The following is a 19,969-nucleotide window of genomic DNA, read 5'->3' on the forward strand; positions in this document are numbered from 1 at the left end:
AGACAAAGCTGACTTTAAGGCAACATTTTGCTTAAAGTTCTGAAGATCAAGCAATACTTTTTATAAGCTAATACATTATTGTATTATAATATAATTAGCAAGTAAAGTGAATTTAAGTTTCTAATGTGGATCCAGCAAAACAAGTGTTTACCATTAACTTCAGGCAGTCTTTCTATCAGTGTCACTTGAGCTGATGATGCATCAGGTCACACTCCTACTGTCTATGTTATGTTTTACATTGAAATGATTACTACCACAATATTGTACGTTTCATGAGGGCATGAAGTGAAGTGTCATTGCTCACTAATACCCATTCAGAAAGAGCAAGTGCTCCCTTGGTCCAACACAACTCACACCACTCATGGTGTTACTCGTGGCTTTCTTCCCTTGGTTCCTCCCACTTCACAATGATACTGGAACAGAGTAAATATAACAAGATCATTGTTTGTTGTGTGAGTAGATCTAAAAAGATCGGCTGGGATTATGTTAATACATCGTGTTAAGGAAAAGAATGCACAATTTCTTGTGTTTGAAAAAGTGCAGATTAACTTCCAACTAGATATTTGAACGTATAGATACACACTTATTTTTCTTATTGATAATGTGATAGATTTATAGGCTACATTTACATCTGCTCAGATGTCTTTTTTGAAGTGTACTGAGGTATTGCTATATCTTTTTTAAACTCTTATTTGTTTGTTTGTTTACCATATTTTATTGTAAGTTTTCGTATTTTAAATGATGTCATATTGCACTGTTTTACATACGCACCAAAATCACCAAGCCAAATTCCTTGTATGTGTAACGTACTTGGCAATAAAAAGTTTCCGATTCTAATATTTGTAAGTGAATGATCTGAAAAACAACAAAATTAACAAGAGAGCTCAGAAGGTTCAATATATATTACTCTGAAATGGGCCATTCTGCTTAATGAGTAGCCTACTTTTACTTTTAGTACTCAAAGTATATTTTGATGCGACTACTTTTGTACTTTCACTGAAGTAAAAGGTCTGAATACAGCACGTCCTCCACCGCTGAGGGTACAGAGGTAAAAAAGACGCACAGGTGCAAAGCTCAGCATCCCTCTCCCTCTCTCTCTCCCGCATCAGCACCACTCTGAGGGGGGGACGCGAGGGAGGACGCCATCTTGTTTGTTTTATTCGGAGGAGGGGTGGGGGAAAAAAATCCACCACCACCACCACCCGCAGCAGCAGCACCACGGCCGGCAAAAGGAGAGAAGCACGAAACGGCTAACCGGTGAGTCATTACGGTTCATGTTAGATTTCTCTATGAAGCGTGTCGGTGTCCAAAAAAACAACAACAAACAACCACACTGGCTCTGCGGTGCTCGGGTTCTGATTGACAGCGGCTAACGGCTACTGCTGCTGTCCGCATCATCACCTGTTGTGACACAAGGGGGGTCGGGGGGTGGGGGGTTAATGCGGTTTAATGTAACTAACGTGTCGTCTCCTTTGAATGACATTCACTGTGACAAAGAAAGCCTGTCTGGAGGCTTGTCTGTGTGTGACGCTACTGACTCTTTCTGATAGAAAAGAGTCAATGTTGTGACAGCTGTGTTTGGTGTAACCGTAGTCGTCACAGGGCTGCAGGTCAGGCTCACGTTACCTGACAGTCACATCCACGTTAAAACCACGTGATCAGTAAAATGTTAAAGACTCTTCTAAAAACAAACAAAAAGACACATGATGTGCAGTAAGATAATCCTATTAGGCTTGTTACTCATTACTTACTTAATTACTTAGTCTTTCAACTACTGTTTCTACTGGTGAGATGGAACCATTTTAACTTTAACTACTATTTTCATCTATAATAACACATCATCTATTAGTTGATTGTTGTTTGATTATTAGTCACCACATCCGCAGGGCTATGCGGTCTTGATTGGAGTAGTTTCCATACCAGGCAATCATTTAGAAAAGTCTTAATTAATGAGCTTGCACCCTGCTATGAGCTGTCACAAACCATTTCTGCATCTTCAAGAGCCTGCTTGCTTTAAGACCACACAATGAATGTGTCCTTCACACTGTCGTGCTTTGTTTACCTGTTGTGTAAAGTGTTTTTTGTGTATTTTGTTTCCTGTCTCCAGGCCTCCCCCTATCCCCTATCCCCTTTCCCTTGTGGTGAGAAGGCGCCGAGGCGATGTTTTACGCCCACTTTGTTCTCAGCAAACGTGGGCCGCTGGCCAAAATCTGGCTGGCGGCCCACTGGGACAAGAAGCTGACCAAGGCGCACGTGTTCGAGTGCAATCTGGAGAGCAGCGTGGAGAGCATCATCTCGCCCAAGGTCATTTTCTCAGGGTCTTCACTATTTTTGATACCCGTGTTGATCTACAACCAGTCACATTCACAGTTATAAGTCTCATCTAACGGTGTCTGTTATGTCTTTGAAGGCTCCTTGTAACCTACGGCTTCACATATAAACACAGTCTTGTATCATCTAGTGCACAAACGGATTCATTTTGTCTGAGAGAGAAGAAAATAATCCCAGAAAATTAGAGCAGTTGGTTATATTATCTCACAAATGCAAAACATTATAAACACATTTGATTACTTTAATTTCATATCATTCTGAATATAGATATTTTGAATTGTGTGCCTGTAAATTGGCAATATTTTATACATAATTTAGGGCCTTTGTAACATGTGATCAACAACTGTTCATTTGATTGAATATTCTATCGATAAATTAATTGAAATAACCTTTATCTGCAGCCCTAGTCTCATTATCAGAACATTTTATCAACTGTAAGACAGACGCTATTAGAGGCAGTTTGGACTATATGGGACATATATAAAACAAGCTGCAGATTTATTTCACAGTGTCGTCACAGATCATTCATGCACAAACCTTTTCCTCCTTATTTTTACAGATGAAAATGGCTTTGCGGACGTCAGGGCATCTGCTGCTGGGGGTGGTGAGGATCTACCACAGGAAGGCCAAGTACCTGCTGGCAGATTGTAACGAGGCCTTCATCAAGATCAAGATGGCGTTTCGACCAGGTTGGGGACAGAATGCAGCTTAGAAGTCAATTACAACCCTCAGCAGATACTGATTCTATGCTTACCTCTGGTGCATGCAGTGATTGAAGCATTTCGCATATCCCTTGAAAATTATATTATTCAGTAAATTCTTTCACCATTCCCCCTATAAAAAAATGACTGTAAATAGGTGACATTAAAAATTGTGTCCACCTCTTCTTGATTTTCTGTCCTTTTCCACCAATCTTGAGATCTTTCTTAAAACCACACGAGTTATGTCACACACGCTGTAACTCTCTTCTCTACATTGTGCCATTTCAGGCGTAGTAGATCTTCCAGAGGAGAACAGAGAAGCAGCCTACAATGCTATCACGCTGCCTGAGGAGTTCCATGACTTTGACCAGCCACTACCGGACCTAGAGTGAGTCCTCCAGAGTGAGAGAGCATTAGGTAGAGACACACTAGGAACTAGTTCCAAACGCGGTGATCAAAACTAAAAATGTGTATTTTCTTTTTTCAGTTTATATGCCTTTATTAGGTAGTCGACGAAATAGAGGTACAGGGTTCTTTGCGTCCTGGAAAAACCTGGAAAACAATTTGACCAATTTTCCAGTTATTGAAAACACATGGAAAATGAGTGAAAAAAGTCCAATGTCCTGGAAAATGATTTCAACATTTTCCTTTAGCTGAGAATCTATCAGAGCTCCCAAAAGTTAAAAATGATATTCATTAATATAATTCATTTTCTCTTTTCTTTCTGCCTGTAAAGTTGATTATTTACAAGCACTTCATCACAAAATAACTGCTGGAAGGCATTGAATAGTGATAGATAGATATTTTAGGATCACATTTCATCTTTTTCCACTGCTTGCAAAAATATATAATTTGAAGAAAAGTGCAGTAAATACGTGTTGAATATTGAACTGACTGTGGGGTGTTTTGTACAGTGATATTGACATTGCTCAGCAGTTCAACTTGAACCAGAGCAGAGTGGAGGAGATCACTATGAGGGAGGAGGTGGGCAACCTCAACCTGCTGCAGGACAATGACTTCGGTAGGCATCTTTTTAAGTCACATTTTTGAACACTTAAAGGGCCAGTGTGTCGCCTTTAGGGGGATCTTTTGGCAGATATGGAATATAATATTAAAAAGTGTGTTTTATTTAGTCTATATTCACCTGAAAATAAGTATTGTCGTGTTTCCGTTACATTAGAAAGAGACGTTTGTATCTACATAGAGAGCAGGTCCTCTCCACGGAGTCTGCTACGTTTCACCGCCATGTTTCTACCGTAGCCCAGAATGGACAAACCAAACACTGGGACACTGGCTCAGTATAGGCCACCATAGTTCTCTTACACGTTCGGTACAGGAGATAAGTTTCAGTTAGTTGCATTCTGCAACCTCGCCGCTAGATGTCGCCAAATCCTACACACCGTCCCTTCGATGTACTTTTCTCTGTTTGTTGACAACTTATTAACTTCCTCCACTCGCCCACATTCCACTCTGCGCACTGTGAAAACACACACGTTTCCGTCAGTGCAGCCGACTTTGGTATGGATGACCGGGGGATGATGCGGGAGGAGAGTGCGTTCGAGGTGGACATCATGGGAGTGTCAGCTTCCAACCTGCTGCTGGAGGCTGAGGGTGGAGCTAACGCGATGGCGGACAAGTCCAACCATCTGGAGTACGATGACCAGTACAAGGACGACTTCGGAGACAATCCCATGGAGAGCAACGAGGAAGGCATGCTTGGTAAGATGCCGTCAATATATTAGGCACATAGACAGTGAGAGCAATAATGTTAGCTTTCTGCAACACTATAGTTTGAGACTTAAGTCATGGGAAAACGTGCATAATATAATACATCGATAATCATCATATAATTGAGAGCATGCCTATAGTTTTCATCTGATTTCCATTTTAAGATCTCTGTAATTGACCCTGTCTATCCTCTTGAATTCTTGTGTGTTATTCTTTACGTTAGCCTTTTTAAAAAACATTTTGTTTTTTTTAATGCTATGAATGATAGCCCCTTTTTGTCTACATGTACTGTATATTTGAAATTTGACCAGTCAGACGGACTGTCAATCAAAGTAAAATATCTTAATAATAGTAATAGTAATATCGGTAATAATTGAACGACCTCACCTCTCTGTGAAGTGGACAAGCTGCTGAGCAACGAGGACGGAGACGGCATCTTCGACGACCCTCCTGCCATCGCAGAGAGCGTGATGATGCCTCAGGACCACGGAGTCGATGACGACGACGACTTTGATGCTCTCTCAGGTCGGTTCCGCACATAACCTCTGCAGTGGTCCACTTAAAAAACAAGCCACGTTGTTTGATGTTGCAATAAGTTAAATATAATATATACCGTTGAAATTACAATACACTTACCAACATGTATCCAACATGCTGTGATTGTGTGTTGTTAGCGGGAGCCCCAGATAGTCCAGACTCAGGCCCAACGAAGCCCCTCCCAGCCATGGCAGACCAGACGGAACAGACCACCCTGGTTCACAACGAGGAGGAAACCTTCGCCCTGGAGCCGATTGACATCACAGGTGATGCAGCTGGTTTTAAGAGACAGCAGCAACATTTCTTGATCCCTGTAATTTTGTGTTACAGTCTAAATTCCCAATACAGTTCCAGGTCATTTTTGATGGCTTTCCTTCCCAAGATCACATCTTTAACATAGTACCACTCCAGGTGGCATGGTGGCAGAAGGAAACAAATATCAGAGACTAGCAGCAGATAGAAAGAGCTAACACCATCACGAAAACGATTGAATTGTTGATTATAGTGTCTTCAGAGCGATTGTGGTTTACTGAGCGGATTTGTCTCTGTCTCCCTACGGACTGTGCAGTGAAGGAGACCAAGGCGAAGCGTAAGAGGAAGCTGATCGTGGACAGCGTGAAGGAGTTGGACAGTAAAACCATCCGTGCACAGCTGTCGGATTACTCCGACATTGTCACCACCCTGGACCTGGCACCTCCCACCAAGAAGCTGATGATGTGGAAGGAGACGGGAGGAGTCGAGAAGCTTTTCTCTCTCCCCGCTCAGCCTCTCTGGAATGCCAGGCTGCTGAAGGTAAAGAACCCGTGATATGTACAAAGCAGCACGGTGATAAGAATGAAAAAATACCATATCTTTCAGGTTTCTGCCTCTTTGCTTTCTCCCTCCAGATGTTTACAAGGTGTCTGACACCACTGGTGCCAGACGAGCTCAGGAAGAGGAGGAAAGGTGGAGAGGCCGACAGTCTGGATGAGTTCCTCAAGGATCTGGAGAACCAGGAGGTGCCCAGAGAGGAAACAGCAGCACACCAGCAGAGAGACATCATGGGTATGAAGTGGCTGCTTGGCTACATTTATGCTCGAGTGTGGAAGGTCACAACACAAACTGTTGAATTTGGGTTATTAATCATAATTTGGTTTTGTCCCACGTGTTATAATTAGTTTCATAGTTAGTATGAAATTCGCAGAGTGGCTGTTAGACAATAGTACGATTTGAAATTATTTTTGAGCTTGTGTTTTTTTCCTCTAATGGTATTTGTTTGTGGCAGACGAGGACAGTTTGCACAAAGTATTTTTAAAGGAGAGTTTTCAACTGACCTTGAGTCATTGATTCTCCCTTCAGAGGGAAAATTGCTTTTTTTTTTTTGAAATAGGATGTGTGATTGTGGATCGCTACAAATATTCTCAGTGACACTGAACTGAAACATTCAGCATTGCCATGCACAAAAAAACGTCTATTTTGTCCATGCACAGTTTTTCTAATATATACAGTTTCTCCCAATTTCCCCTTCCAGACCAGACCATCATGGAAGAGGCCAGTGTACTGCAGACTTCTGCTGTGGAAGGCAGCAGGACCACGCTGGACGAGTCGGTCATGCCCCCTCCATCCCCCCAACATGGCCTCAAACGCAAAGCCCAGGAGACAGAACCAGCCCTGCCTGTGAGTATAGAGGTCCCCCTAGTAGTAGTGTCTGTATATACTGAAGCAGATGCACTCACCCTTACACCTTTTCCAAATCCGATCACACCTCATATCAGATGTCAGGCCTACAAAAAACTCAGACTCTGTATCCTCCTTGACTCTCTCCTCTAGATGGGAACTTTGGACCAGCAACAACCGCCGCAGGGGTCCATTAATGTGTCCCAGCAGCTGGAGGCCTCCAGTGTGGATCTGCCCCCAGAGGAAACCACTAACATCAGCCAGATGATAGAGCTGGACCTGCTCGAAGACAAGGACAAGAAGAAGGATGACGACGACGACTCTGATGACGAGGCGAGATAGAGATTTACAAAAAACTTGCACAGCAAACTTGATGATGTGTGATTTTATTTGATGTTGTTTTATAGTTTTTTTCACACCCCTTTCAGTTCATAAGTAAGGAAACAGAACACTGACTATACAATAGGTATTATTAGTGTTTGTAACTGTGTTTTTCTGTGCCAGGAGGAGGAGGCGCGGGGAGGAGACCAGGACCAGGAGGAGAGGAGGTGGAACAAAAGAACCCAGCAGATGCTCCATGGCCTCCAGGTGTGTATTTGAACACAACGTATTGGAAGAATATGATGACGTCTTGTTGCTACAACTTAGAGTTGATGTTTTTAACTACTTGTTGGAATGGTCACATCCAAAATAATTTTTCACCATCATACATAGATGTACAAAGTGCTACTTGAATAACTTCAAAACATTTTTTGAATGAAGCCTTCCTTTCCTGACTCCCTCCGTCTCCTCTTTCCACAGAGGGTGATGGCCAAAACGGGTGCCCAGTCGGTGGGCCTGCTGGATCTGTGCAGGAACAACAACAAGAAACAGGCCGCCGCTAAGTTCTACAGTTTCCTGGTTCTGAAGAAGCAGCAGGCGGTGGAGCTCGTCCAGGAGGAGCCTTACAGCGACATCATAGCTACGCCCGGACCTCGCTTCCACATCATCTAGAAAAACACAACTTTAAAGTTACAAAAGGGGGAAAAGAAAAAAAAACTCCTCAGTGTATATTCTGCACACAACACTGTCGACAAACTGGTTTTGTTTACTTATTTAAGTTTGTTGACTTTGTTTTGTGTATAATGTTTAATCTTCTGTCTGACAATATTTTAATATCAATCAGTGGTGGGAGGATAGAGGTTTGAATAACATGGATGAATTATAAAGAGGTTTCTTCCTTGAAAAATATCACAGTGAGGATTGAAACTCCAAACAATCGGCACTTTTCCTATTTTTAGTCATTATTTATTGTATGTTTTATTATCAAGACTCACTTTATAGCTAAGTTTGTAGTAAGTAAAAAAAAACTGCGCACTGAGCAGCATTCCTTGTTTTTCAAGTAGACGTAGACTAGAAGCCTCTGCGTTGCACCGGCATATTTAAAGGAACAGTATGTTCACAGTGCGAGTAATAACTCAATCAACCATGCTACCTGGAGTCTCATCGGTCCCACCACTGCAGGAAAAAAAAAGTTCTCATATACACTGACATTAGCTGAATGGAGCATGCACTATATCCAGTCTGCCAGAGTACATTTAAACAGTTACTGCGGTAGCGATTTGCAGACTCAACCAGCAACTGTAGCGGAGCACTTTAAGCATTACAAACTCCAAGTTGTCGTTTTTTGTAAATGCGTTGCTTGCGTCGTCGACTGTTTGCACACAATTGTAGTTGTGTCCAGACTTAAAAAAAAAAAAGAAAAAGAGCTTCATTTTCTACCTATAGATGTAAACATCAGTGGTCTGCCTTAGTTGCATGCCCTGTTCTGAAATATGTTTGGAGTAGAATTGCTACAAACATGTTTATTACCGTGTTGCTCTTTTATTCTTAAAAGACTTGAAGTTCATGACAGATTTTTTATTTATTCAGTGTCCCTTTTATATATATATATATATATATATGTATATGTATATAACCATTTAGTTACAACTGGGTGACATGCAGTAATGTAGAACTTCTGCCAGTGTAAATCAAGTAGACACTTGTTCAATATTCATTTATTGATGTAATATATATATATATATATATATATATTAAGAGAATTAAATTATTTAAAAGGAAAATAGATTTTTAATCTAAAGAATGACGCTATCAAGTGAAGTCTGAATGGACATATGTTATGAACGTTGTCGTTTGGACTCTAAACTCATCGTACGAGAAAATACAGGTTGAATTTAGCCGACATCAAAAACCACACAGCGCGCAGTAAAAACAAGCAGACCACCAAGTCGTTGTGACCACTCTCCTTGTGCTTCTGCAAAGACAGCTGAATGCGTTGTTTTTGATATCCACTTCCATACAAACTGTACATCATGTAATGTCTGAGTGCTTCTTATATTCTAAACTATGTGCCTGTAAACCTGTCTTTTTATTTTGTATAAAAGCCAAGACAAATCTTCCGATCACAAAAATATTGCTATGTTGCGGAGCAGTTTCAGTCCTATGCCTGTAAGTCCTGAGTCTTGGAAACTGTTGCGACATTTTTTCAAAATAAAACAAATACTATGAGCATTATTTTAAAATTGCATTGTGTGTGTGTCAAACATTGGTTTATTCTATGCAGGGACATCAGAAAAACAGACCAGAGTGGAACTATTTCATATTGGGAGCGTGGACATCTTAAAATAACATTTATGGAAGAAACGAATAGTCTCCGTCTTCCTGCTATGCATGTGTTACTGCAGGAGCAGACACGTCTCCTCCCTCCGTCCTTGGTTTCTTGTTTCTAACTCTTTTCCTCTTCTCCCCGTCCTCAGTCTTCTTCTTTGGCGGCGTCGGCCCGCCTTTCTTTTTCTTCTTCAGGCAGCTCAGAGGGTTAGGATTGCTCCGTTTCCTCTTCCTCTTCTTCCCCCGCCGCTCTCCGTCCTTCTGGTCAATGCCCTGAACCTCCTTCAGGCTGCGGATGCTCTGCTGCTGGGCCGGGCTGACCAGCTCCCCCAGCTGGACGGCCCGGACGTGGTCGAGGGACGTCTGGCAGGGCTTGTCCAGCACGATGGTGTTGAGGATGATATAGAGCAGGGGAACGCCCGGGATCTTCTTCAGGCCTTCAGTCAGTGAGCGGTCCTGGAGAGCACATGCACCAAATACAGGAGATTTGTGTGAGGGGATGCCAAAGTTTACTTCCCACAGTTACACAGCACTCCATTTAGCCCTAGTTTAGTTTGTCCTAAGGAACTTCTCTTCTTATGATTTTGTCCTAAGGAATTTCTCTTATGATTATATGAAGGTTCCTTAACTGATATCTAATTGGCTTCCACTATTTTAGGGAGGTCCAAAGCTCTTGCACATAACAAGACCCGTAACAAGCAGCACCATCTGCCAATAAAGTGAAGGAAACATATGCTTCAGGGTTAAACAATGTAAGCTTATATTGATTTGCCACTTTATGAAGTATACCTAGTTATATTAGTAAGGATGTATAATTTAATTTGACACCCTTGAAATAAAAGCTAACTTCATGAAGGCTATAATGTTTAGCTTTAGTCGTTAATGTAATGGAGAGGCGTTGAATCAACTCTAGGATCATTATGGAGCCTGTGGTTTGTAGCTAATATTTTAATGACCACACAGCACCAACTCTCTTAATCAATTCAAACAAAAAGTGAACACTATGATCTTCATAACGTAGGATTTACTGCAGGGCTTTTGTATTAGACTGCATTAGTATGCGCTACATGTACCTAATCAACTGACAACTGAACAGATAGCTGGGTCTCATTATATTTACCTGTGTAGCAACGAAGTAGTTGTGAGGGTTCGTCTCCTCCAGCATGGACAGCAGACAATCTGAAGCCGGGACAGGCTCCTTGAAATGTGGACACCTCCTCGTCTGGAACCTCTGCAGGATGAGTTTGGCTCCGTACAGATCTTTCCCCAGAGTCTCCAGTTCTTTCAGTGCACAGCTGCGATTAGAGAGTAAGTAATGGGATATCAGAATGTTACATGTAACCTGCACATAGGGTAAATAATGCTGTGTAAATCTAAAATACTCACCTTGTGGTGCACAATTGCACCTCTCCCATCAGGTATTTGGGCATTTGCTCTTTGATCTGAATCTTGTTCGTCAAAGCCGCCTGACAAAAAGTCCCATCGAAGAGGATCTGAAAGGGTTCCCTGAAGCTGAAGTTGTATTTGTAGAAACTTATGGTTTTCTTGGCTTGTTTCTGTCGCTTGAGCCCCATGGCGGCTGGTAGGCGAGGTCGGAAGAGGTTCTAGTTGTTCACGTTAAAATGTCCGTTGCAGTTGAAGATGATATATTTTCCGGTTACATTGACTGATGGATTTCTTTCATACACATTTTGAAATGATTACTGTCAGATACTCAAGCGTGGATATTTCTAATGTACACAACACGCTTGCAGTGCCTGCTTCTCATGTCTCCGGGCGGAAACAAGATACACGATGATGGTTCCGGTGTTGCCCGTGCCTGCATGTACCTGCCGTCGTCGACTGCGGTAAAGTCAGCAGACACTCGGATCTCTGTGGTCAAACCAGCCGCCAATTAAATGTTAGTGCACCTATATACTGACATTCATGGTAAACTCGTTCAAACGGCCCAGATAGGGAGCGAGAAACTTTGCGAAGTTGGCGGAGGGATCGACGTGAGTCAACTTCCGGTTTTCAAAATAAGATGTCAACAAAGCGTATACAAATTGCATATGGAAATAATATGAATTGAATTATATTCAAGTATAAAACATGCTATCTGCATCTCATGAGTTAAAGGGAAAATACAACTAAATTGTGCGTGAAGTGTATTTATTCTTTGATTTGAGGGTTTCCCCCTGTTATTTCGGCATAGGTTATTCATGCAAAATTCACACAGTCTAGCAAAAATTGCGCTGATAACTGCATTTTATTAATAGATCTCTAGAAATAAAGATGCATATTCAGCAGAGCAGAGTAGTGTTACATACATAAGTGAGTACAAAAAAAGGTTTGGCAAGATACCACTTTGTATTTCACAGTTTGACTGTCAACTATGGTTCCATGCCCAGTATCTTGCAATGGACAGCAATGAAACGTTTCTTTGAAATGCGTTTAATGCAGTGAAAAAGTGTATGATGTTTTGTTTTTTTGTTTAATTGCACCTGTAAGGTAAAACTGTTGTAGTGCAGTTGATACATGTTGATATTAAGTGAGTCACAGGGTCACATTACATGAAAGTTATTGAAAAAATAACATTAATCCCCCCCCCCCCCCCCAAAAAAAAATAGTGATATAAAATAGAAGCACTAAAACCCTATGGAATATTGATTTTATCATAACAATAATTACCCATATGATTATTATTAGGGGCGGGTGTTTTTATTCTCCCCGCCCCTCGTCTGTGTTTTTCCCGGAAGCGGAAGTCCTCCTTCAGGTAGAGCGACAGCAGCAGCAGCCCGTAATATATCCATGCAGCAGGCTCGGTCCAGTGACACTTGTCGTCGCCAGACAGCAAACTATAGCACGGGTCGGGCCCGGTTGGGTTGGAGTGGTACGTTACCTTCCTTGCTCGTGCAGTAAACATTATGGCGGCCGCGGATCCCCGGTCCTCGAGTGACGGCGGGCCGGCCAGCAGAGGAGGATTCCCGGCTGGGGAGAGCAGCAACGACCGCGACGGGCCTGGCGGCAGCGGCGGCGGCGGCGGAGGCGGCAGCAGCAGCGGGGAGGGCGAACGGGACCGAGCCACCTTCGAGTGCAACATTTGTTTGGACACTGCCAGGGACGCTGTCATCAGTATGTGCGGCCACTTGTTCTGGTACGAGACGAGGAGGCGGGGGGGAGGGGTAGTTGTGATGTGTGGAGGTGGTGGTGGTGGTGGTTGTTTTTGTTTCTCTCCAGCTCTCCTGGTGTGTAGTTTTGCCGTCTGTGCGGCCTCCGTTTGCGTCAGTTTGATACATTTCACGGCGGAATTGCGCCCAATAACTCACCGTTAACAGTAGTTGGATTAAAACGGGCAAAATTGCTCGTTAGCTACACCTGGAGAGGGGCTTGTCTCCCCGTCAGTGCGTTAGTGATGGATGAAGTGTGGCTGAACTCTAGTAACCGTGTCTGCGGTCCTGCTGTCTCAGGTGAAGGCTGGTCGCTCACAACATTTGCATATTGCACATGAGATCTGATCTTGTGAGGAGTTAAGTGGTTCAGCTCGATCTTATGGTTTCGTGTAGGTCAGAGGTCACACACCCTCCTGTGACACATTCACTTTCAGGTTAAACTGTCTGCTGGCAGCTTTGAGATCAGGTTTATGGTCGGACATTCACAGCAGTCCAAAATGGTTTTTTAAAAGTTTGTTGGAAAATATAAATCATTAAGACTTTTCCACAATGTTCTGTCAGTATACACTAAACAATACAATGCATTGAGACAATGTCAGCCACAGCCCTAGTAAATCAAATGATGCTTTACAATGGAAGCTTTGACTAATACATTAATACAATGTATCAACCAACATCTGTTCAATCACGTTTTATTGACATTGGTGTCACTGATGTTACATGTCAGCCAATACGTAATAAGGGAATTGCAGTACAGGGATGCTAAAGATGCAGCAGGTTTTTAGGGATTTTAGAAACTGTACAGTTTGCCTACCTGAAAGCACTGACACGTTTATTTTTCCAACCACAAAATGTCCCGTACATACAGTTTAGTAGATTAATCAGAAGGGAAAGTAAGTGTAATCCAAGATAGCACTTTAACTACGAGTCCCTTCTCCTATCTCTGTTTTCATCCAGACTTGCTCAACCTTCAAACCATTGTGTGTTTAACATCTACACATGCGCGCACAGAGACGTGTTTAAAGGCTCATTCGCGAGTGTTGATTGACGGCATTGCTCGCTCCCAGCCCGAGGCTAACGTGAGATTAGAGCCAAGAGATCGGGATTGGGGTCAAACCTCAAGGGCATTTATACAAATCAGTAGTAAAAGTCATGACGCAGAAGAACATATAAACCTCTCCTTACCCGTTAAAGACGTACGCCTAGCAGTTTTAAAAGATAGGTTTGGGTGTGCATTTGCTTTGGAAACAGGAGTTGGGAGTTTCAGGAAGTAGGTAGCAGGATACTGTAGGTATTTATTACAGGGATCTGAAACACTCCAGAGAAGTCTCTCTATCCAGACCTAAAATAAAGATTAAAGTGAAGGACGGACAGTTGGATGAAAGGTGGACAGGTCAATGTGACTTATTTCTGTCTCATCTACAGAGAAAATAAGGTGCCTTTTTCTTTTTTTAAAGTAATATAACTAACATTTCTTTACTAAACATATAGAGCAGTATGCTGGGCATGAAGGAAAAGACGACAGTGTTAATGAGTACACAAGACCACGCTGCCTGAGGCCTTTTTATTAGTTATTATTGGTGCAGGAATCTTAATATTGCCTGATAATGTTTAGCGTTCGTTTCTTTGATATTCGATCACAGAACTTCCCCTCACAGTTACATGTGCGGTGGCGTTGAAGCTCCGGTGTTCGGGGAGCTGATGTAACTTAGTTGCCATGTTACTCGTCTCTCTCATCTTCTGATGAAACTGTGATGAAACTATCGGCAAGGAAGCAAGGCGTCGACGTCGGATCACCTGCTGCAACTTCAGCTCAACATTGCTTCTGAATGTCAGATAAATTGTCTTTATTTACATTTGAATCTTTAACTATAAATCAGTCTGTCACATCGCCTACGTTCAGTATTGGTGATGAGCTCAGTGTGTAAACGCCTAAACATCCATCTGTTCAGCTTGTATCCAACTTTGACACCATGTATTGCTTTGGACCAAAGCAATGCAGGTTGCATTGCTCCACTAGTTCAGCCGCAGCAAAACAACTGCTTTTGCCTAAAAAATGCTCAAATAGCCTAAAGTTAGCACAAAAGTCTAAAAAAGTGAAACAGAGGTTGAGATCCCAATAATCGCCCTCTGTCATGTTTAAGCAAAGTTTTTTTTCTAATTGATAAAATATTAATTTGGGATTAGGAATTGTAAACTGCAGCCCAAAATGTAGGACAGTAGTTGCATGCAGCCGGACTCCTCCGTTGCTGCTGCTAACATTTCAAATAAGTCTGTTTTGCCTAAAACGGCCGCACGGCATTGTGTACGGAAACATTACTGCAGTCTGTCTGTAAACGCACGATTAAGATCAGAGGGGAGTAGCTGGAGTAGTTCTTATTTTAATGTTATGTTATGAAAATGAGACTTTAATGGCTCACGTAATGGAGTCTGCAGTCGGGCTTCACTGAATGGATGTTGAGCCTCTTATTGGAAACTAAGCTGTCATTTTCAGGTCACAGGAGCTCGGCTGTGCGTGTGGCCACATGTCAAATCACAGTTGAATGGGTTGTTATGTCAACTTTGTTTAACGGTTTGTAGACACAGGAATGCCATTCTCAGCTGCGATCTGGTAGCCGGCGTTACACACACACACAGTTTACAATATTTGTGTGTGTGTGTGTGTGTGTGTGTGTGTGTGTGTGTGTGTGTGTGTAAAGCTGGCAGATTGGCAGTTTTTTTTTAGCTTCATGGTTTGTTTGAAGCAATTAGTTTTTGAATGTTCTGTAGTTGTGACGTACTACAACGTGTTCAAAACAAGTCCGGCCTGTTCCGCTGCATAATATGAGTTGCGAGTTCAATCAGCCACCTCGTTAGAGACAGGTGGTTCTGGCCAGCTGGGCTTCCGCAGGATAATCGGACCAGTTTCACCGCACTAAGAGTTCCCAAAAACAGACTTTACGGTTTAAGAAAAGATGAGAGAAAGGCTCTATTGTGAGAATGCACATTAATCTTTTGTTTGTCTCTGTCTCTACAGCTGGCCCTGTCTTCACCAAGTGAGTATTTCCTCTGTTATGTCACCCTTCTTAAATGATACTTGTTAAATAGCCTCACAGGTGTTTTCAATACTCCGACTGATTAGGCTTCTACTCAGCTTGAAGTTATTCTGTTGATCAATAAACCTTTGGCTCACTGAAATGTATTGTTTCCAGATTCTCAAATGTAAGGATATTTTTTTTTGTCCACTGTGTTTTTGTTGGTCGGTAAAATTTTTGAATATGCCACTCTCTGCTTTAGTTAATTGCAGGACCAGAAATAACTTGTTAGAAGACATCATGGTTGTGGGAAATTGATGAGCATTTGACTGTTTTCTGATGTCTTTTAAAAGATTAATTAAAAAGTGATCGGTGGATTAACCGATAATGACAATAACTCCATGGCATCAGCTCAATATTAACCCCACCTCATCCACTTCCACAATTCAAGACTGATCAATACAATACAGTTCTGTACCTGACCACACACTCCTGAGAGGAGATCTCTGATCAGACACACTACGTGAAAACACGCAGTTGGCTGGATAGGGCCTTTTAACTGCAGCATGCGTTTGTGACGTAACCTCAGCGTGGAAACTACACCTGTCGGTTGACTTAGTGCAGATTAAGCTCGCTTATGCACTTAACGCCTCCGTTTACTGCAGCTTTCTCTCCACCACACTGTACGTTGCTCTCGGTGTAGCAGCGTGAGCACCACACATATTCAAAGTGGGGATTAAAAAAATGATTGCAACCAATGCGTGGAAATTTACTCGCTGTTAATCTCTTGAAGTTTGAAGTGAACCCAGTATTTAGACAGTAGAAACGGGGGTTCATCTGATTTTGTTTGACGCTTTTCTTCCTCTGTTGCTCCTCTCAGTGGTTGGAGACGCGGCCCAGCAGGCAGCAGTGTCCTGTGTGTAAAGCGGGCATCAGCAGAGAGAAAGTCATCCCACTGTACGGCAGAGGGAGCTCCAGCCAGGAGGACCCCAGGTACACAAAGCTTTGCCTCTGAGTGAACAGGATTTTCTGTTACAGCCTCACAGTTGCCTCATGATTATCGACATGTCTGTGGTTGTTCAGGTTGAAAACTCCACCTCGGCCTCCGGGACAGAGGACGGAGCCAGAAGGTCGAGGCGGGGTGAGTCGGTTCACATCCGCTGATTTAAGCTCATATTTACAATCTTCTCTTTTTTTTGTTTGTCCTGTTTTTCAAACTTGATCTGTTTTTTTTCCCTCTCAGATGTTTCAGGGTTTCGGGGACACCGGCTTTCACATGTCCTTTGGCATCGGCGCCTTCCCCTTCGGCTTCTTCACCACAGTCTTCAACGCCAACGACCCCTTTCACAGAGCAGGTAAACGCACAAAGACGCGTTGTTTTCCCTCTGGTTATATGAGCAAACATCTTTCTTTCCAGGGTTAAAATCAATCCCAACGGTCTGATTGGCTGATGACCAGTTAAGGCGATTACACGAGGGTCTCCTACTGAAGCTGAATCATGGCCATCGTATAAATGTCAATAAAGTCTAATACTTAATGACCAAATTTAATTAGGTGAGCGCCGCATGAACCCTGTGATCTGGTAAAAAGCTCCTTCTAAACACATCTGTTGCCTTCAGGCGACACGATTAGAGTGCAGATGTAAATGCACCATCACCGGTGTGATAACCTTTCCCCCCCGTCTCTCCCTCCATGTCAGACCAGTATGCAGGTGATCACCAAGGCAACAGTAACCTCAACAACGGCAGTAACAACTGGCAAGACTCCCTCTTCCTGTTCGTGGCCATCTTCTTCTTCTTCTGGCTCCTGAGCGTGTGACGGAGACCCCGACGGGAGGGACGGACGAGTGGATCGAGGAGCGCAAAAAAAACAACAAATAAATTTAGAAGCCCTCTCGCACACTAAACTCAAGCCACAGACACACACTCGTTTTACATTTCCTAGCAGGTACTAACTTGGGAGAGAGCGTAGCATTGTGTTTGATCCCAAAACAAGGATATATATATATATAGTGTATATATATTACATAAACTAATATTTGGATATCTCCTCCTGGCAAAGGCAGATTCTCTTTAGGATTCTTAGCCCCGCCCACCTGCTTCGTTGATTTTTGTTTATGCAAGAAACCCTGGTGAGTAGTGGTGCGTGAATCCCCAAATAAGTCATGTTGGCACCTGTAGATGTATGCACACAGAAAACTAACTGTTGGGGTTGAGAGACAGTATTAAGCGATCGGGGTGACCTACGTAGAGGACTTCGTTTTTCTTTTTAAAGAGGTGGGTGGAGGATAACTCGGGGCAGTGACTAATTCTCTTTTGGTTTTTCACATTCCTCTTAAAGGTTTATTCCTTCAATAGAGAGAGGGAAGCAGAGGGGGTGTATGATAACATAGTTGTTGCTATATCAACTTTACCTTACCCTCAAAGGCCAAAGAGTAGCGGATCAGTCGTGTACGATTTTCGGCGGGGAGGTGAAAAATGTTATCGCATGATGTTCCCGTTTTACAGTTTCGTCCTGAATTGAACAAGTAGTCCCAGAATGTGCGACTTTGACGGATAGAAACGGAACAGGCAGATGCATTTTTTTATATACATGTCTTAACAAAACCTGCCATCGCACTGTGAAGTCATTTGTAGACGGAGCTGTCCTTAAGATGGATGCGCGTGCTGGTGTTCAACCACTTGCTGCGTCTTTCCTCACAAAGCTGTACGAACATGGACGGGTGAACCGTTAAAGGGCCCGTTTGGGAGATTTTCGCGTCGACACGAGCAACTCGAGAGTAAAAGGCAATCTGACACACACACACACACACACACACACAGTTTGGTAATTTCAGAGTAAACTGTCAAGAGAGAAGTTCTGGCAAATAAAGTAGTTCGATGAAATGCTACACACGCGGTGTAACGAGTGAGGAGAATCCTTTCAGTTAGTCGTGGAGGGGAAAAGGTCGGCACACGGAGAATTTACAGAAATGAACTTTTGTCACAGTTGATTTGTGTTTTTTGTTGTTTTTTTTTCCCGACTGTATGCGTCTGTGTGTCCGAGTGAGTGTGTAAACATTATATATATTTGTATATATGAATATTGTAAAAGCTGTTTTGACGTGTTTTCTGAGTGGACGGCTAGCCACAGAGAGGGCGATGGAGGACGATGATCAAATAGGCCTCGGGATGCTTTTGTAAAGCGAGAAATGATCTTATTCCTGGTTTTTCACTAATTCCTTCCTTTGGACTCAAAAGGCTCGCGGCCCAAACGAATAACGTCTGCCGACCTCTCCCGTTTAGATAAATGAATGTTATGAGCGCAAAGTTTGTCCTTCCCTGCTGATGTGATTTGATATGAGGATGTTTGCTCTCTCCTGAGTGCCATGGTGTGCAGTGCAGTGTCCCTTTTTTACTGCACAAACTTTTTGAAGCAGTTGAGCGACTTAAAAACTAAAGTGACACAAGTTCATGTGGATATTTGACAAGTAAACCAGCAGCAAGTGCTTCTTACACTGCTTTCTAACGCAGATTTGTTTCAGTTTCAAACTTTTCAGCCCCCAAACAACAAGGACATTTATCCGATTTTTGCACACCTTTCTGGAGCAACAGAAGGCTTCATACGACTACAGTAGTACTCAAACACCTGTAAACACAACTTTGATGTGTAAAATCAGAATTCCGCTGAACTAGAGGTATTGAATCGGGTGTTTGGGTCACACCGGGGTGAGAGGTGACGGTCCTCTGTGGGATGGACAGCATGGCTGCTGGAGCTTATCATTTCTTGCATACTTGTCCGTTCAAGCTACACTTTGTATTATAAATCGTATGTGACACTAAAACAAGGGATGGAAGTCGTGATTGGACAGACTAAATCTGGAGCCACTGTGCAAAACCAAATGATGTAGGAGATTAAAACTTCATTAAAACGCTGACTTGTTTTCTGTCGTCACTTTCTGCATTTTAATATTATCAAAAGACTTGTCATCGGTTCATTTAACCTACAGAACAAAAAGTCAGAATCTTTCATCTTCCTTTCAGTTACTGGAGGTTTTAAAAGATAAAATCACTGTTGACTTGCTTTTGTTTTGATATGGATAATCTAATAGATAGAAAAGCAAAGATTAGAAAATGATATCAACCAAAATGTCTGTTTACATGAACTGGAGACTAAGGATGAGAAACATGAAGGGTTCAAGTGTAGCGATATCATCAATATT

General features: G+C 42.5%; 3 protein-coding genes across 4 annotated transcripts; 2 read left to right on the plus strand and 1 right to left on the minus strand.

Annotated features, from left to right (window-relative positions):
* Positions 1 to 1,170: 1,170 nt before the first annotated feature.
* Positions 1,171 to 9,826, plus strand: rad21b (RAD21 cohesin complex component b). 2 transcript variants are annotated; one of them, XM_031866633.1, is made up of 14 exons: positions 1,171 to 1,257; positions 2,108 to 2,304; positions 2,891 to 3,020; positions 3,321 to 3,420; positions 3,947 to 4,053; positions 4,542 to 4,751; positions 5,160 to 5,285; positions 5,438 to 5,563; positions 5,866 to 6,089; positions 6,185 to 6,341; positions 6,808 to 6,953; positions 7,107 to 7,286; positions 7,458 to 7,541; positions 7,755 to 9,826. In XM_031866633.1, exons 2-14 carry the CDS (start codon positions 2,161 to 2,163, stop codon positions 7,944 to 7,946), a joined length of 1,926 nt encoding a protein of 641 aa, XP_031722493.1. In that variant the 5' UTR covers positions 1,171 to 1,257; positions 2,108 to 2,160; the 3' UTR covers positions 7,947 to 9,826. The 2 variants fall into 2 exon arrangements, with proteins under 2 accessions (XP_031722493.1, XP_031722492.1); XM_031866632.1 differs by having other exon boundaries at positions 5,435 to 5,563; positions 7,755 to 9,825.
* On the minus strand, positions 7,268 to 11,581 carry utp23 (UTP23 small subunit processome component). The gene is made up of 3 exons (XM_031866634.1): positions 10,989 to 11,581; positions 10,723 to 10,897; positions 7,268 to 10,058 (listed from the first exon to the last, which is right to left on the minus strand). The coding sequence occupies exons 1-3, from the start codon at positions 11,174 to 11,176 to the stop codon at positions 9,660 to 9,662; spliced, it is 762 nt and encodes a 253-aa protein (XP_031722494.1). The 5' UTR covers positions 11,177 to 11,581; the 3' UTR covers positions 7,268 to 9,659.
* A 772-nt stretch (positions 11,582 to 12,353) lies between these two features.
* On the plus strand, positions 12,354 to 19,684 carry rnf5 (ring finger protein 5). Its single transcript, XM_031866649.1, has 6 exons — positions 12,354 to 12,738; positions 15,771 to 15,789; positions 16,649 to 16,761; positions 16,852 to 16,909; positions 17,012 to 17,123; positions 17,468 to 19,684. The coding sequence occupies exons 1-6, from the start codon at positions 12,509 to 12,511 to the stop codon at positions 17,584 to 17,586; spliced, it is 651 nt and encodes a 216-aa protein (XP_031722509.1). The 5' UTR covers positions 12,354 to 12,508; the 3' UTR covers positions 17,587 to 19,684.
* Positions 19,685 to 19,969: the final 285 nt, after the last annotated feature.

The sequence above is a fragment of the Anarrhichthys ocellatus genome, unplaced genomic scaffold, assembly GCF_004355925.1.
Source record: "Anarrhichthys ocellatus isolate YVR2014 unplaced genomic scaffold, GSC_Weel_1.0 scaffold35, whole genome shotgun sequence".
In the NCBI taxonomy this organism is placed as follows: domain Eukaryota; kingdom Metazoa; phylum Chordata; class Actinopteri; order Perciformes; family Anarhichadidae; genus Anarrhichthys; species Anarrhichthys ocellatus.

What these genes read in the sequence shown, in the direction of transcription:
- rnf5 (XM_031866649.1), top strand. Translation starts at nt 12,509, where the DNA reads ATGGCGGCCGCGGATCCCCGGTCCTCGAGTGACGGCGGGCCGGCCAGC. An exon ending in AGCCAGAAGGTCGAGGCGGG is followed by an intron (nt 16,910 to 17,011) that starts GTGAGTCGGTTC and finishes TTTCCCTCTCAG; the next exon opens with ATGTTTCAGGGTTTCGGGGA. An exon ending in CGACCCCTTTCACAGAGCAG is followed by an intron (nt 17,124 to 17,467) that starts GTAAACGCACAA and finishes CCTCCATGTCAG; the next exon opens with ACCAGTATGCAGGTGATCAC.
- utp23 (XM_031866634.1), bottom strand. Translation starts at nt 11,176, where the DNA reads ATGGGGCTCAAGCGACAGAAACAAGCCAAGAAAACCATAAGTTTCTAC. An exon ending in GTGCAATTGTGCACCACAAG is followed by an intron (nt 10,898 to 10,988) that starts GTGAGTATTTTA and finishes CTCTAATCGCAG; the next exon opens with CTGTGCACTGAAAGAACTGG. An exon ending in ACTACTTCGTTGCTACACAG is followed by an intron (nt 10,059 to 10,722) that starts GTAAATATAATG and finishes TGTGCTCTCCAG; the next exon opens with GACCGCTCACTGACTGAAGG.
- rad21b (XM_031866632.1), top strand. Translation starts at nt 2,161, where the DNA reads ATGTTTTACGCCCACTTTGTTCTCAGCAAACGTGGGCCGCTGGCCAAA. An exon ending in CGACTTTGATGCTCTCTCAG is followed by an intron (nt 5,286 to 5,434) that starts GTCGGTTCCGCA and finishes GTGTGTTGTTAG; the next exon opens with CGGGAGCCCCAGATAGTCCA. An exon ending in ACGACGACTCTGATGACGAG is followed by an intron (nt 7,287 to 7,457) that starts GCGAGATAGAGA and finishes TTTCTGTGCCAG; the next exon opens with GAGGAGGAGGCGCGGGGAGG.